The sequence below is a fragment of the Parasteatoda tepidariorum genome, chromosome 5 (genome assembly GCF_982258835.1).
Source record: "Parasteatoda tepidariorum strain Cologne lab strain chromosome 5, Ptep-v5.0, whole genome shotgun sequence".
NCBI lineage: Eukaryota > Metazoa > Arthropoda > Arachnida > Araneae > Theridiidae > Parasteatoda > Parasteatoda tepidariorum.
In genome coordinates, this window is record NC_141759.1 from 34,574,472 (window position 1) to 34,587,218 (window position 12,747).

At 30.0% G+C, this 12,747-nt stretch overlaps 1 protein-coding gene across 1 annotated transcript in view; it reads left to right on the forward strand.

Annotated features, from left to right (window-relative positions):
- Window positions 1-12,747, forward strand: part of LOC107445028 (organic cation transporter 1) — a 31,946-nt gene that overhangs the window by 12,438 nt on the left and 6,761 nt on the right. The window contains exons 5-7 of the mRNA XM_087163648.1: window positions 1,760-1,889; window positions 3,266-3,381; window positions 11,939-12,150. Of these exons, the coding sequence (XP_087019774.1) occupies window positions 1,760-1,889; window positions 3,266-3,381; window positions 11,939-12,150 (458 nt within the window). The remainder of the gene's footprint in view (window positions 1-1,759; window positions 1,890-3,265; window positions 3,382-11,938; window positions 12,151-12,747) is intronic.

The window sequence follows — 12,747 nt, forward strand, 5'->3', positions numbered from 1 at the left end:
TCCCGAAAATTGTTGCCTGGACTGTTTTTGTTTGCCAAGATTCAAACGTAGTTTATAAGTTGTAAAATAATATAATAATAGTTTATAGTTGTAGTTTATAAGTAAGTTTCTACTGAGTGAGATGAAGAAGAAAAAAAAACGAGAGTGAACGTTCTTAAAAATTATTGCCAAGGTTAGGAATTGCTGCCGAGGTTATTGTTGTCAGCCCAGGTTGAATTCAAATTATTAAGGTAGTAAAATATAGAGCACGGACTTAAAGAAAATGATCATTTTTATAATTAGAAGCGTTTAATTCCTGAAAATTGTTGCCAAGGTTGTTTTCATCTTCCGAGGCAAAGCAAAGTATAAGCTAGAAGCAAAATAGCATACTTGCCAACCTTCAGACCGAATATCATTTTCTCAAGCAAGTGGTAGTAAGAGGGGAATTGAATTAAAATTATAGACAGAAATGTCTTTTTCATTTTGACAGAAACTAAAAATATAATAAGAAAATTGATAAGTTTTATTAATTATAAACTTCTTTAAATTATTCAGTATAATATTATCGTGAGCACATCCATTTTCGTGTCAATCATTGGTAACTAACACGCCAAACGAGGTTCAGTACAACAGTAAGAACGCTCTGTGAAACAAAACCTACCTCAATTTGCGCTTCAGTTTTCATATTTTGTAATCTGGCAATCTTATTGCGAAAATATTTTAAATCATTCTTGAAATTTCTCCCGTACTTGTAAGTTCATTTGAATTCGCAACTGGCTCAATAGATTTCGTTTTGTCTTTTGTTCTGTTTTTTTTGGGGCATTTTATTTTCTGTTTTTCACGTGATATTTATTACTTAATGTGTTCTATTTTGTTTCAAAAATTTTCTTGAGTGCTCCTCACACTGTTGTAGTAATATATTTTGCTTTGGGTATATTGATACAATATTAGAAAGCACTCCTTTTTGCGGATATAAAGAATGAAAAGATTATATCTTTTTTTACAAATTTGTATTGAATTTTTTTTAAATTTTAATTTTATTTTAGTTTAATAATTTTCTTCTCTCTTTTTATTATTCCGTAATTTTTCCATGTTTTCTTTACTTTTCTCTGCCTTTAAAAAAAACTTGAATTCGTAGGTATTGAAGAATCGGTTCAAAACAAACAGCTTAAAGTACAGGATATCCATAGTTAAACAATCCTTGTTTAAATTTGTATTCTATGGAAACTAGTATGTAACCTAAATTAGAGAGTTAAGACAGCAAAATTGTTCAAAATTGAAGTTGAGAAAGAAGAAGTTAAATCCAATTTCTCTCACACTCAACCTTTTTACTCCATTTTTGGAAGCTTTTCACTTGCAGTTTGATTTTAACTATATTTTCATCATCTTTTATTTAGTTTCTTTGTTATTTAAATTATGAGAAATTGAGAAAGTTAATGGAAATTAAAAAGCAAATAAACAGTAGACGCAAATTGTAATTTTTTCCCTTCCCTTTTGTGTTTTGTGGCTACGGTAGTAGTATACACCTACGTTAGGTTTCATTTTTTTAGGCAGCAGATTCTCAAAATTCTCGATGAGCTTGTTTAGTTCTTTAACAACTAATTGGCAACTAATTGACATTAAACTAGAATGAAATATGAATGAAATGGTGATACATAACACTTGGTTCTTGGTGTTTCATTACACTAATATATTTGCCAACTCTTCAGGATTTTCCGGAATATATTTTTGTACTTTATTTTTGTATTTGTTTTTATATCTTGTTGCTTTTATTTCATAGATTTCTTCCAGAATCTGCGAGATTCCTTATTTCCCGTGAAAGATACGGCGAAGCGTTGGAAATTATGACTAGAATCGCAAAGACAAATGGAAAAACTGTAGATCCAGCAGATCTGCTTTCAAAGTTAAAGGTTTGCATTTTACTAAATCTTTTTATTTTATTTATTTGCAAAATGTGTTTATTTTTCATTATTTGTAATCTATTTGTCCTTCATTTAAAATTCTTCAACTGATTTTGACGGGATTGAAGTTGCAAAATTGATAATTTGCAAAATAGATAAAAAAAAATTCTATTTTTGCTTAAACTCTACCTTGGATATTTTTTGTAGCTTATCTGTAAAACTCGTGTTTAACAAAACTCGAGTCAACTCGAAATGTCGAGTACTCAAAAATATGAGGTATCCATCAGCCGCATTAAGTCTTACGGTTTTAGAGAAATACTAAAATGTCTGTAAGATAGGTGGATAGGTTATTCGATTTAATACTGGCAAAGAATGTTAATATGAAAGAGCAACTCATAATTTTCAAAATGTAGAGAATATTAACTGTATGGGAAATTTAGAAATACTAAAATTTCGGAGAAAAAAGTAGCAGACATATCTATTTTAAATGACAACTTCAGAAAATTGTGTATGTAATTTACATGTGATGTAGTCAAGGCCGTACTCAAGGAAGAGAGACAAATGGACACTTGTCCTGGGACCTGGAACTGATGAGGGCCCGATAAAAATTCATTATGAAAACATAGTGGTTATTAACTAGTTTTTTTTTTAAAAAAATGCAGAGAATTTTTTGACATGTATATAAAAACTACGAGGTTGAATTAAAGGGAAAGGTTTCAAAAATTTTACAAAATATGAAAATATGGCTTTATGTGCTTTGAAGAAGAGGCCATCAATAAATTTTGCCTTGGTGCCCGTGAAGCCTTTGTTCAGCCTCGGAAGTAGTTGCCTTCTTCCTCTGCTGCACTACAGTTTTCGTGGGCCCAGCAAAGATGCACACTAAGGGGTACTCGGTTTTACCCAGAAAGATGTTATCAAAACAAAACAGATTGTTATTGTTTGTTAGGGTGTGAATCTTAGGTAAAGGTATAATAAGCTGTACTAAAAATAATTTTATAATTCTAATGACCAATAATTTAGGGTGGCAAAAAACAAGAAAAAATTAGAGAGCTGACATAGTTAAACTAACTTATCTACTAAGACGGACGTGAATTGATCTACAACAACAACACGTCAGTAAAGTAAGCCCTTTTTCTTGATTAGTAAAGTGCAATTCAGAGTTAGTCCGCTAGAAAGCAGCTAATTTTCACGCAATCAAAAGACCCGGTCTAACCTCACTTTTTCCCCATCGCCAAATAGGAAATCCCAGCCAAATAGGAAATATTTTTGAACACAAAGTTTGAGATGAAAGATTTCTCGTTTTATTGTTAGATAAGAAGATGTTGAATAAGATAAAAAAAAGAATATATTTTTTTAAAAAATATTATTATTTTTGTAATTTTCAGGCTCTTGGAAAAAAGGCTAAAGAACAAAAACTTCAATCGCAAAGTAAAGATTCCGCAATAGATTTATTACGCTCTCCTAATTTACGAAAAAGATTTTTTATAGTTACATTTTGTTGGTAAGTTTATTTATTTTTCTTTAAAAAATTTTGCAAACGTAATAAATCTTTGTATATTTAATTAAACAAAAAATTTATTATGTAACATGTTGTTTTCCCAAAATAGAATTATTTTTTAAAAAAATTACACCCCGGAACAAATTTCTTCTTGCATTAATAGAAGTACTTGATCTAATTCGGGTGTGGGAATTTCGAATCAAAATTACTATTGTTGGGAAAGCTATCAATTTTTTTTTCAAAAATGATATTTATAGTTCAATTGATTCTTTATCTAAACATACAAGTTTTTAAAGAAAGTACGGGCTTATACACATACATTTATCTGCTTCTTTGGAAATAGTACTTTAGACAAAAAATATATGACTTTAACGAATCTCATCATAAATGAAAACATATTATCGCCTTCTTCTTTCCACTCCCTACGTAACAGAGAAGCGGGGACACCAAGCATCCTCTCGAAAGAATTTAAAAAAGGCCTGGTTAACAATATATTATTAAATTACATATAACATTGTGGCCTGTAGTAAGAAACCAATGGCGGATTTGAAATCAGTGATGCAAAAATATTTAAGATCCGTTCAAAATCGCATGAAAAAAAATTGTTTACCCGTGTTATGTTACCCCATTGGTAAACATATGGGCTGTTTCAATTCCAAGTTTGTTACAAAACTCGAATTTAAATGTATAATGAATGAAAGAAAATTATAAATGAAAATAATGGAAACGGCTTTCTTTAATAAATTTCAATATTCAGTTTATTCAATGTATATATATTGTGTACAATGTGCAAAGCACTATAACTGCCTAAATCATTTTTTTATCTGATGAATGAAATTCGACGTAATAAATGTAATCTTGATGGTTTAATGTGACCTTAAACTTGTTATTTATTGCTATTAAATTTCCTAATATGATATTTGAATTTACAAAATCAGAATACTTTATACACGTAATAAAGTTTTAATAATTATGATAAATTCTTCATCATAATAATCTTTCATCATTATGACTTTAAATTATGATAATAATCGTAATTCAAAGTTGCACTACAAATCAATTGACAATTTGCTTGTTTATCAGCGTATTTGCTTTTCCTATTATTCTCAAAATGATAGAAAATTTCTTTCTTATCATAATAATTTTCAATTTGATTTTGATTAAATAATTTGACCATACCAATGGCTAAATTCATGTTATCTATGTGAATTCTGAAATGATTATTCAGTGATGCGTTTAAATAATATCGTAACAGAAACATTCAGTTCACTTTAGATTTTTATTTGATATCAGTTTAACCCTTTACGGCACAGCAAATTTTAGTCAGACAGGAGACTTTAAACTGTGACCGCAGGCAGAATATTTGCTTGCTTGCTTTATTTAAATAAACAGGGCACCTGGTCCGCGAAGCGACCCCTATCCCATTCATCATTAAATTACATACAGTGAGGTAAAGTACATTGATTTGGCAAACATTGTGGTAGCCATAAAAAATCAAGACGTTTGCTTGAGAAATAATAAAACAATGAAAAAATTCAATATGACAAATTTTTACATAACACTAGAAATATTGATTGTAGACTTAAACTAAAAATAAAGATAAAACATGATTTGATATGTACAATAATTGAATTTTGAAAAACGAAAGACATAAATGATGAAACAGGGCTATTCCACGGTAACTTACGTTACATTCACATAAACTTTATTGCATTGAGAACTTAGAAGCAAGCAAATAATATGAATACACATATTAAAATAAAGTGATTTCTTAAAATTACAATCAAAACCAAAAGGAATCTAATTAAAGTAATTATTATTTTTCAATTTAAACAGTGTAAAAGCCTAAATTTAGTGTGGTAACTTACGTTACCAAAAAAGGAATGGCATAAATTTGCAATATACTTGAAGGCAAAATTCTGTTCTTATACAAAAATTTCATGATTAAGATTATATGTATCATTTTTCTGACATGTTTAAATATTTCTTATGCCTAGATTTAAGATTTTATTTCAAAAGTTAAATTAAATATAATTTTTTAAGTGGGTAACTTACGTTACAGTAACTTACGTTACGAAATTCCCTTTGTATCAAACTTTTATCAAATAATGTTCAAATGCAAATTAAGTTATTTAAACAGTATAGTGCAAGGGAGAAAAAGTGTACATGAAGTAAATTCAGATACTTTTGATTCACACATAACTGCAAACTTATTAAGTCCTCTGTTATTAACTAGTATACGGGGCTCAATTCTTTTCACCATGCTTTCTTTCTGGTAGAATACGTATTTCATCTCTTTTTTCTGGCCATTTACAATAGATTCCCACAGCAGCCATTACATTGACTTTAAATTCTTTCTCTGCAACAGACATTACCACACCAGGATATAACATGTCCTCCTATCTAACCATATATCAACCCCCAGCATTTATCTTGTATTCATCATTTTCTTTTTCAACTTCTTTCACTAAAAAAAACTCTTCTGGTATGCCTTCTTGTACTCTTAAATGGTGGATCTGCTTAATGTTTTTAATCTGTGGAGATTTTGAGAATAGACTAGACACTCCACTCATCTCTTCTAGAGACTCGCACTCAGCTGTTTTTTCTGAACATAAAATAAATTTCTAAAGAACTTCGTAAGATGGAACATTACAAATTTTGCTGAAGGCGTCCTTAGTCAATCCGAACCTTTCATGATGCTTACAAACACAAACATTGTCTGGAAGTTTGCTACTAAGCAAGACATGCTTTGGACGGAGATCAAAGAATTTAGTTTTTCCAATTTTGCATTCTGGATTTTCTTCCATAAACATTTGGTGCATTTCTCGAACTGAATGATGAAGATGCCGTGCTTGTACCTTCTTTTTGCTACCATTAGCATCTCTAATTATTACTACATCCTTAACCCCCGGTGCCTGTCGAAAGATTTCGTTCAACTTTGAAAACATATGAATGCCAACACCCAAATTAATAACTTAAAGCACAGAGAGTCATTAAAATTAATATCTTAAGGCAGTGATAATTTATTTAAACTTTGGCATTGTAACTGGATACATCTTATTTAGTTTGTATGCCAATTTTCAAGAGGAATAAACTCATTTCACATTGGTAACTTACATTGCATGCATGTCAGTAACTTACGTTACAAATATTGAATGGGGCACAAAACAATAAATATTTGAGTAATATTTGAAAAGAAAACTATTGCTGTTTATTTAGTGTTAGCCTCTAAGGAAGAAAAAATATTATTCTTACTTTTGTATCACTTGTTTTTTTTACACAGAAAAACTTTTTCTAGTTTTTGGTAACATACGTTACATGCATTAATGTTTAGTTGAAACTTATATAATTAAGTGAATTTAACAACAAAAACTTATTTTAACACTGCACAATATTTCTATTAATTGTAATAAACAATATTTATTCTTTGGAACATTTTGAAATTAAATTAATGTTAACTTACTGATCTTCAAAAACTGACCATGTTCTTCACCCAAATCAGAACAAGTAAATGCCTATGTTCAATGGGTTACCAACACTAAAAAACTAAATTCTCAAAAAAAAATAATTATAAATTGTCAAACTTCAAACCTTTCTAATTCAGAAAACATCCAATATGATAACATTATTCTTATTTGAATTTTCCAATGCTTTTCCCCTTTTTCATGGAATTGCCCAACAGATATATATATATATATATATATATATATATATATATATATATATATATATATATATATATATATATATATACAGGGTTCCCGTAAATCTTGAAAAGTTTCAGTAGGGGTAATGAATTAATTTTAATGATAGAAGACGTTTTTTAGTTCAATATACCACTTTATCGTTAAATGGTTTACCAACTCGATTCACATGAGGATATACTTTGTTTGGAAAAAAATTTTTAGTGGTAGTTACCTAGAAATTAAAACATCGGTATTTGTTTTATTTTCATTGCCACTTTTTAAAATTTTCCAGGCCCGCAGAAACCCTGTATATATATATATATATATATATATATATATATATATATATATATATATATATATATATATAAATGATAAATTTTATTGAAACCTCAGCAATAGTCTCTCTCATTTCCGTGCCACTAGGAAAAAACTGTTTTGAAATGAATAAAAGTTGGCAGGTATGCTGTAGTACTTAAAGTTGTGCAAAAAAAATAAGAAAAAATTTAATTTTATTTCCATTAAATGTTATAGGTTGTCTTTGAATTCTTCGTATAAGTTTTGAGGTATTACTATGAACTGATAGTTAAAATCTATTGAAAATCATAGCTATTATAATGAAGAGTAAATATTAAAGTATCTAATAGGCTATTCTTTCGAAAGTGTTACATTTCTGTTCGTTGCCTCTATCAGAGTTAACACTGACGATTTAAAACCAAAATTGTCATGACTAAAAAAATCCTAAACTTTATTAAAAGAGAATAAAAGTAGCAAAGTCTTCTGGTATATTTTTTTTAGTTTACTATTGAGAGTAAATTTATTGTTCGTTCGTTCGTTGTTGTAGAACTGGGCATCTGGGTAAATTTATTGAATGTTTATGATTTATTGAATAAATTTATTGAATGTTTAATTATGAATAAATGTGAAATGTAATTCATAGCGGTATTTACAATTGAATAAGTAAAAATACTGTAAATAAATAAAAAAAATGTATGAAGTTGATACTCCTTTTTAAATTTTTAGTCACCCGTGTCATCCTTTGTTCAACTAACTTTTTTATAAAATTTTACTAAAAATTTTAAATTTTATTTGCTTTATATTTAACAATAGAAGGTAATAGAAACGTTGCTTGGAGTAAATGTAGATGGAAGACGCTATTAAAATTATAGTGTATCAACTTTGTTAAGACAAGAATCAAGTAAGAATGCGAAAATTTTGCACATTAAATAAAATTGATCAGAAGAGTTAGTATAATCTTAGGTGGCAGGTATTGCTTTGGAAAAAAAAACAGTTGGATTTAGTGGGGTAAGACAACGTTCTCCAATCCCTGGGGCATGCACCGCTACTGGCACCCGGCAACCCAAGTTCCGGGAAACTCCTAAAGTCACAACAATACCGAGCATGTCATTGCTATTTCATATTGACTATAAAAGTCATGTTTAATTACAATTGAATTAAAAAAAATTTAAGAGGTAAGCAATTTATGCCCCCCCCCCCCCTACCTCAGCGGGAATAGGTCAAATAATCAAACGTCGTAGGTAGGAGAGAGTTGGCTTCAGACAGCTGCGCATTGCGTTATCTGTTAATTTTACAATTCACCACTCAACTTTTATGAGCAGTGACGCTGTAAAAGATTATGTCTAAATCATTTTCATTGTTTATCTAAAATTTATTTTCTTAAATATATATAAATCTTCATTTAAAAAATTATGTGGTGTTTATAATAGATTTTTTTTTTTATTTTATCGCATACTTGCTTCAGACCTGATATATTTTGAATACGAACGGCATGAGAAATGTTTTAAAGTGATAGCTTAATTTTAAAACGTATGCATACTTTGATTTAATAGATGTTGTTTGCACAGGCTAAAAGTACTTTCATTTTGTTTATCGTGATAGAAAATATTCAAATATGATTCTGTATGATTAAATTGAAAATTAACTTTATGAAATTTAGAGCAATAAGAAAAAGTTACTCGATATTCTTTAATTTTTCTAAGTTGTGGGTACCTTCTATTTTGTGAAGTATCCTAATGGGCACTAGAAAAAGTACATTAGTGAAAAGTGAAACCATATTAATATGGAGCATAATTTGTTAGTGGGCGAAAGACATACAGTAGTTTTTCTTTCTTTTTTTTTGCGTGTGTGTGTGTTTGTTTAGAACTGATGTTACATTGTAGTACAAATTTGTAACCTTCTAGGTAAATGTGACTCAGAATACACATACAGGGTTCCCGTAGACCTTGAAAAGTTTTAGTTGTGTTAGCAAATTTAGGTTAATGCTAGAAGATAATTTTTTATTTTAATATACCATTTAATCGTTAACCTGTTAGTGCCCAGCGTCATATTTATAGGACAGTTTCCTTTTTCAAAAATATAAATTGTGGTAGGACAATTGTTTCAATTTTGTCTTTTATCTAGGAGAATTAAAAGTTTCCCTTCCACCTTAATTTATTAGTGATTTAAGTTTCTATCACAAGATGTATAACTATAAGGTGCAGGGACATTTCGAACTGAAATGGTAACAAATAGTTGATATTAGACATTTAGTTGAATAACATATTATACCACTTTTTTCATAAAGCCACTTTTCGCACCACTTTAACATAAAACATCGAAATAAAACGGGTTAGTACCTCGAATTCACAAGTATATATACTTTATTTGGAAAAAAATCTTTAGTGGTAGTTACCCAGAAATTAAAACATCGGTATTTGTTTTATTTTCGTTAGCACTTTTTATAATTTTCAAGGCCCGCAGAATCCCTGTATAAATATTATAATGAAGACTAAATATTAAAGTATCTAATAGGCTAGTCTTTCGAAAGTGTAACATTTGTGTTCGTTGCCTCTATCAGATTTGGCACCGACGACTAAAAACCAAAATTGTCATGCCTAAAAAAAATCCAAAACTTTATTAAAAGAGAATAAAATTAGCAAAGTTTTCTGGTACATAATTTTCTCAGTTTACTATTGACAGTAAATTCAGTGAATTTGACTGTTGATGATGATGTGGGGGGGATCTCTGCTACTCGCTTTTATCCCCCTAAATTCAGTGAATGTTTATGCTTTAATTATGAATAATATGAAATGTAATTCATAGCGGTATTTACAATTGAATGAGCAAAAGAATTATAAATAAATAAAAAAATGAATGGGGTTGATACCACTTCTTACATTTTTAGTCATCCGTGGCATCCCTGCTTTATTCAATTAATTTTTTAATAAAATTTTACATTTTATTCGTCTGATATGTTAACAGTAGAAGGTAATTATAAACGTGGCTTGGAGTAAATGAATATGGAAGAAGCGATGAAAATTATAGTGTATCAAATTTGTTAAGACAAGAATCAAGTAAGAATGCAAAAATTTTGCACATTAACTAAAATTGTCCAGAAAACTCAGAAGAGTTAGTATAATCTTCTGAGTGATAATGATCTAACGTGGCAGGTATAGCTTTGGAAGAAAAAACAGTCGGATTTAGTGGGGTAAGACAACGGTCTCCTATCCCCGGGACGCGAACCGGTACTGGTACCCGGCAACCCAAGGTCCCGAGAGGTTAACCGGGAACTGGGAGACTCCTAAAGCCACAACAATACCGAGCATGTTATTGCTATTTCATTTTATAGTCATGTTTAATTACAATTAATGTCCCCCTCCCCTCAGCGGGAATAGTTCAAGTAATCAAACGTCGTAGGTAGGAGAGAGTTGGCTTAAGAGTGCTGCGTATTGTGAAATCGTTTTATTTTACAACTCACCACTCAACTTTCATGAGCAGCGATGTAGTATATAAATAGTTTTTAATTCTTATGATTTTAGAACATAATTAAAATTTATATTTTAAAGTTATATAAATCTTTATTTAAAAAATAAAATGGTGAGTATTGATATACAATATAAATATAATAGAAATTTTTTTTCATCGCATTACTTGCTTCAGACCTGATATATTTTGAATACGAACGGCATGAGAAATGTTTTAAAGTGATAGCTAAATTTTAAAAAATATACATACTTTGATTTAATAGATGTTGTTTGCGCGTGCTAAAAGCACTTTCATTTTGTTTATCGTGATAGCAAATATTCAAATCTGATTCTGTATGATCAAATTGAAAGTTAACTTTATGAAATTTAGAGCAATAAGAAAAAGTTACTCGGTATTCCTTAATTTTTCTAGGTTATGGGTACCTTGTATTTTGCGAAGTATCCTAATGGGCACTAGAAAAAGTACATTAGTGAAAAGAAAAACCACATTAGTATGGAGCATAATTTGTTAGTGGGCGAAAGACATACAGTAGTTTTTTTTGTGTGTGCGTTTGTTTATAACAGCGGTTACATTGTAGTACAAATTTGCAATCTTCAAGGTAAATGTGACGCAGAATTCACTTAAATGTAAATTTACTCCTTTTTTTTTTAATGCTCCTTTTTCGCGATAAACATTTTAGAACTATACGTTAAGACGGTTCTTACAGAACCCGTCTCCTGTGTAGAGTTACAGGAATAAGATTATTGAAATATAACGATACTTCATCCCCCACATTATTACGCTATATATACATGAATAAGATTATTGATATACTATAACGATACTTCATCACCCACATTATTACGCTATATTTACACTATATATACAGGAATAAGATTATTGAAATATAACGATACTTCATCGCCCACATAATTACGCTATATATACAGGAGACGGGTCCTTACAGAACCCGTCTCCTGTGTAGGGTAGCATGAATAAGATTATTGAAATATAACGATACTTCATCACCCACGTTATTACGCTATTTTTCGCAAGGAAAACACAAATGGCATATAACAAGTTTTTACCATAATATATAATTTTAATTACTTCTGTTTTATATTTTTTAGGATTGCAAATGTCTTCTCATATTACGGTTTGCAAATCAATGTTCAAAATCTGGGCGGAGATCCTTTTTTAAATTTCTTCCTTTTGGCTGTGGTCGAGATACCAGGTCTTTTTCTCTGTTGGTATTTCATGGAAAAATGGGGACGACGATGGGCCACAGTTACATTTATGAGTACTTCGGGAATCGCGTGTATTTTCGTTGGTATCCTACCTGGTAGGTATACTAGTCAAGTTTTTACAAAGTTACTTAAGTAAATTATTTCTACATCTAGCATTACTTAACTATTGTCTATTGTAACAAGTACTGGTACATTGATAAACTACTGTTAGTACTTGCTTTTGCTTGATGATAGTATTTATCAAACATGTATACTTGCGATTAATCACACAATACACAAAGCGAAAGTGGCGGGGCATTTAAATTGCATACGTTTGAATGTTTATTTTTGCCCAATATGCAAAGTCATATAGGTCATATATGTTACCGGCAAAGTATGAAACGCCGGCATTGTATAGAGTGCCAAGGCATTGTATCGAATGCCGGATGTTTTTAGGCAAAGTATGAAATGTGAGAAGTATTACATACTTTCCCTAGGCATTGTATAAAATGCCTAGGCATTCTATAGAATGTCAAATGCTATTTAAGCAAAGTATGAAATAAACGTATTGATGAGGTTATTATGTGAATGATGTGCATGTTACTGTGAATGACCGAAATCGGTGGTTGTTGACTTTCACCGGTGAATGTTGACATTCACGAGGTCGCATTGGTGAATGTCCGAAATATTTATTACATCCTATTTTATATTAA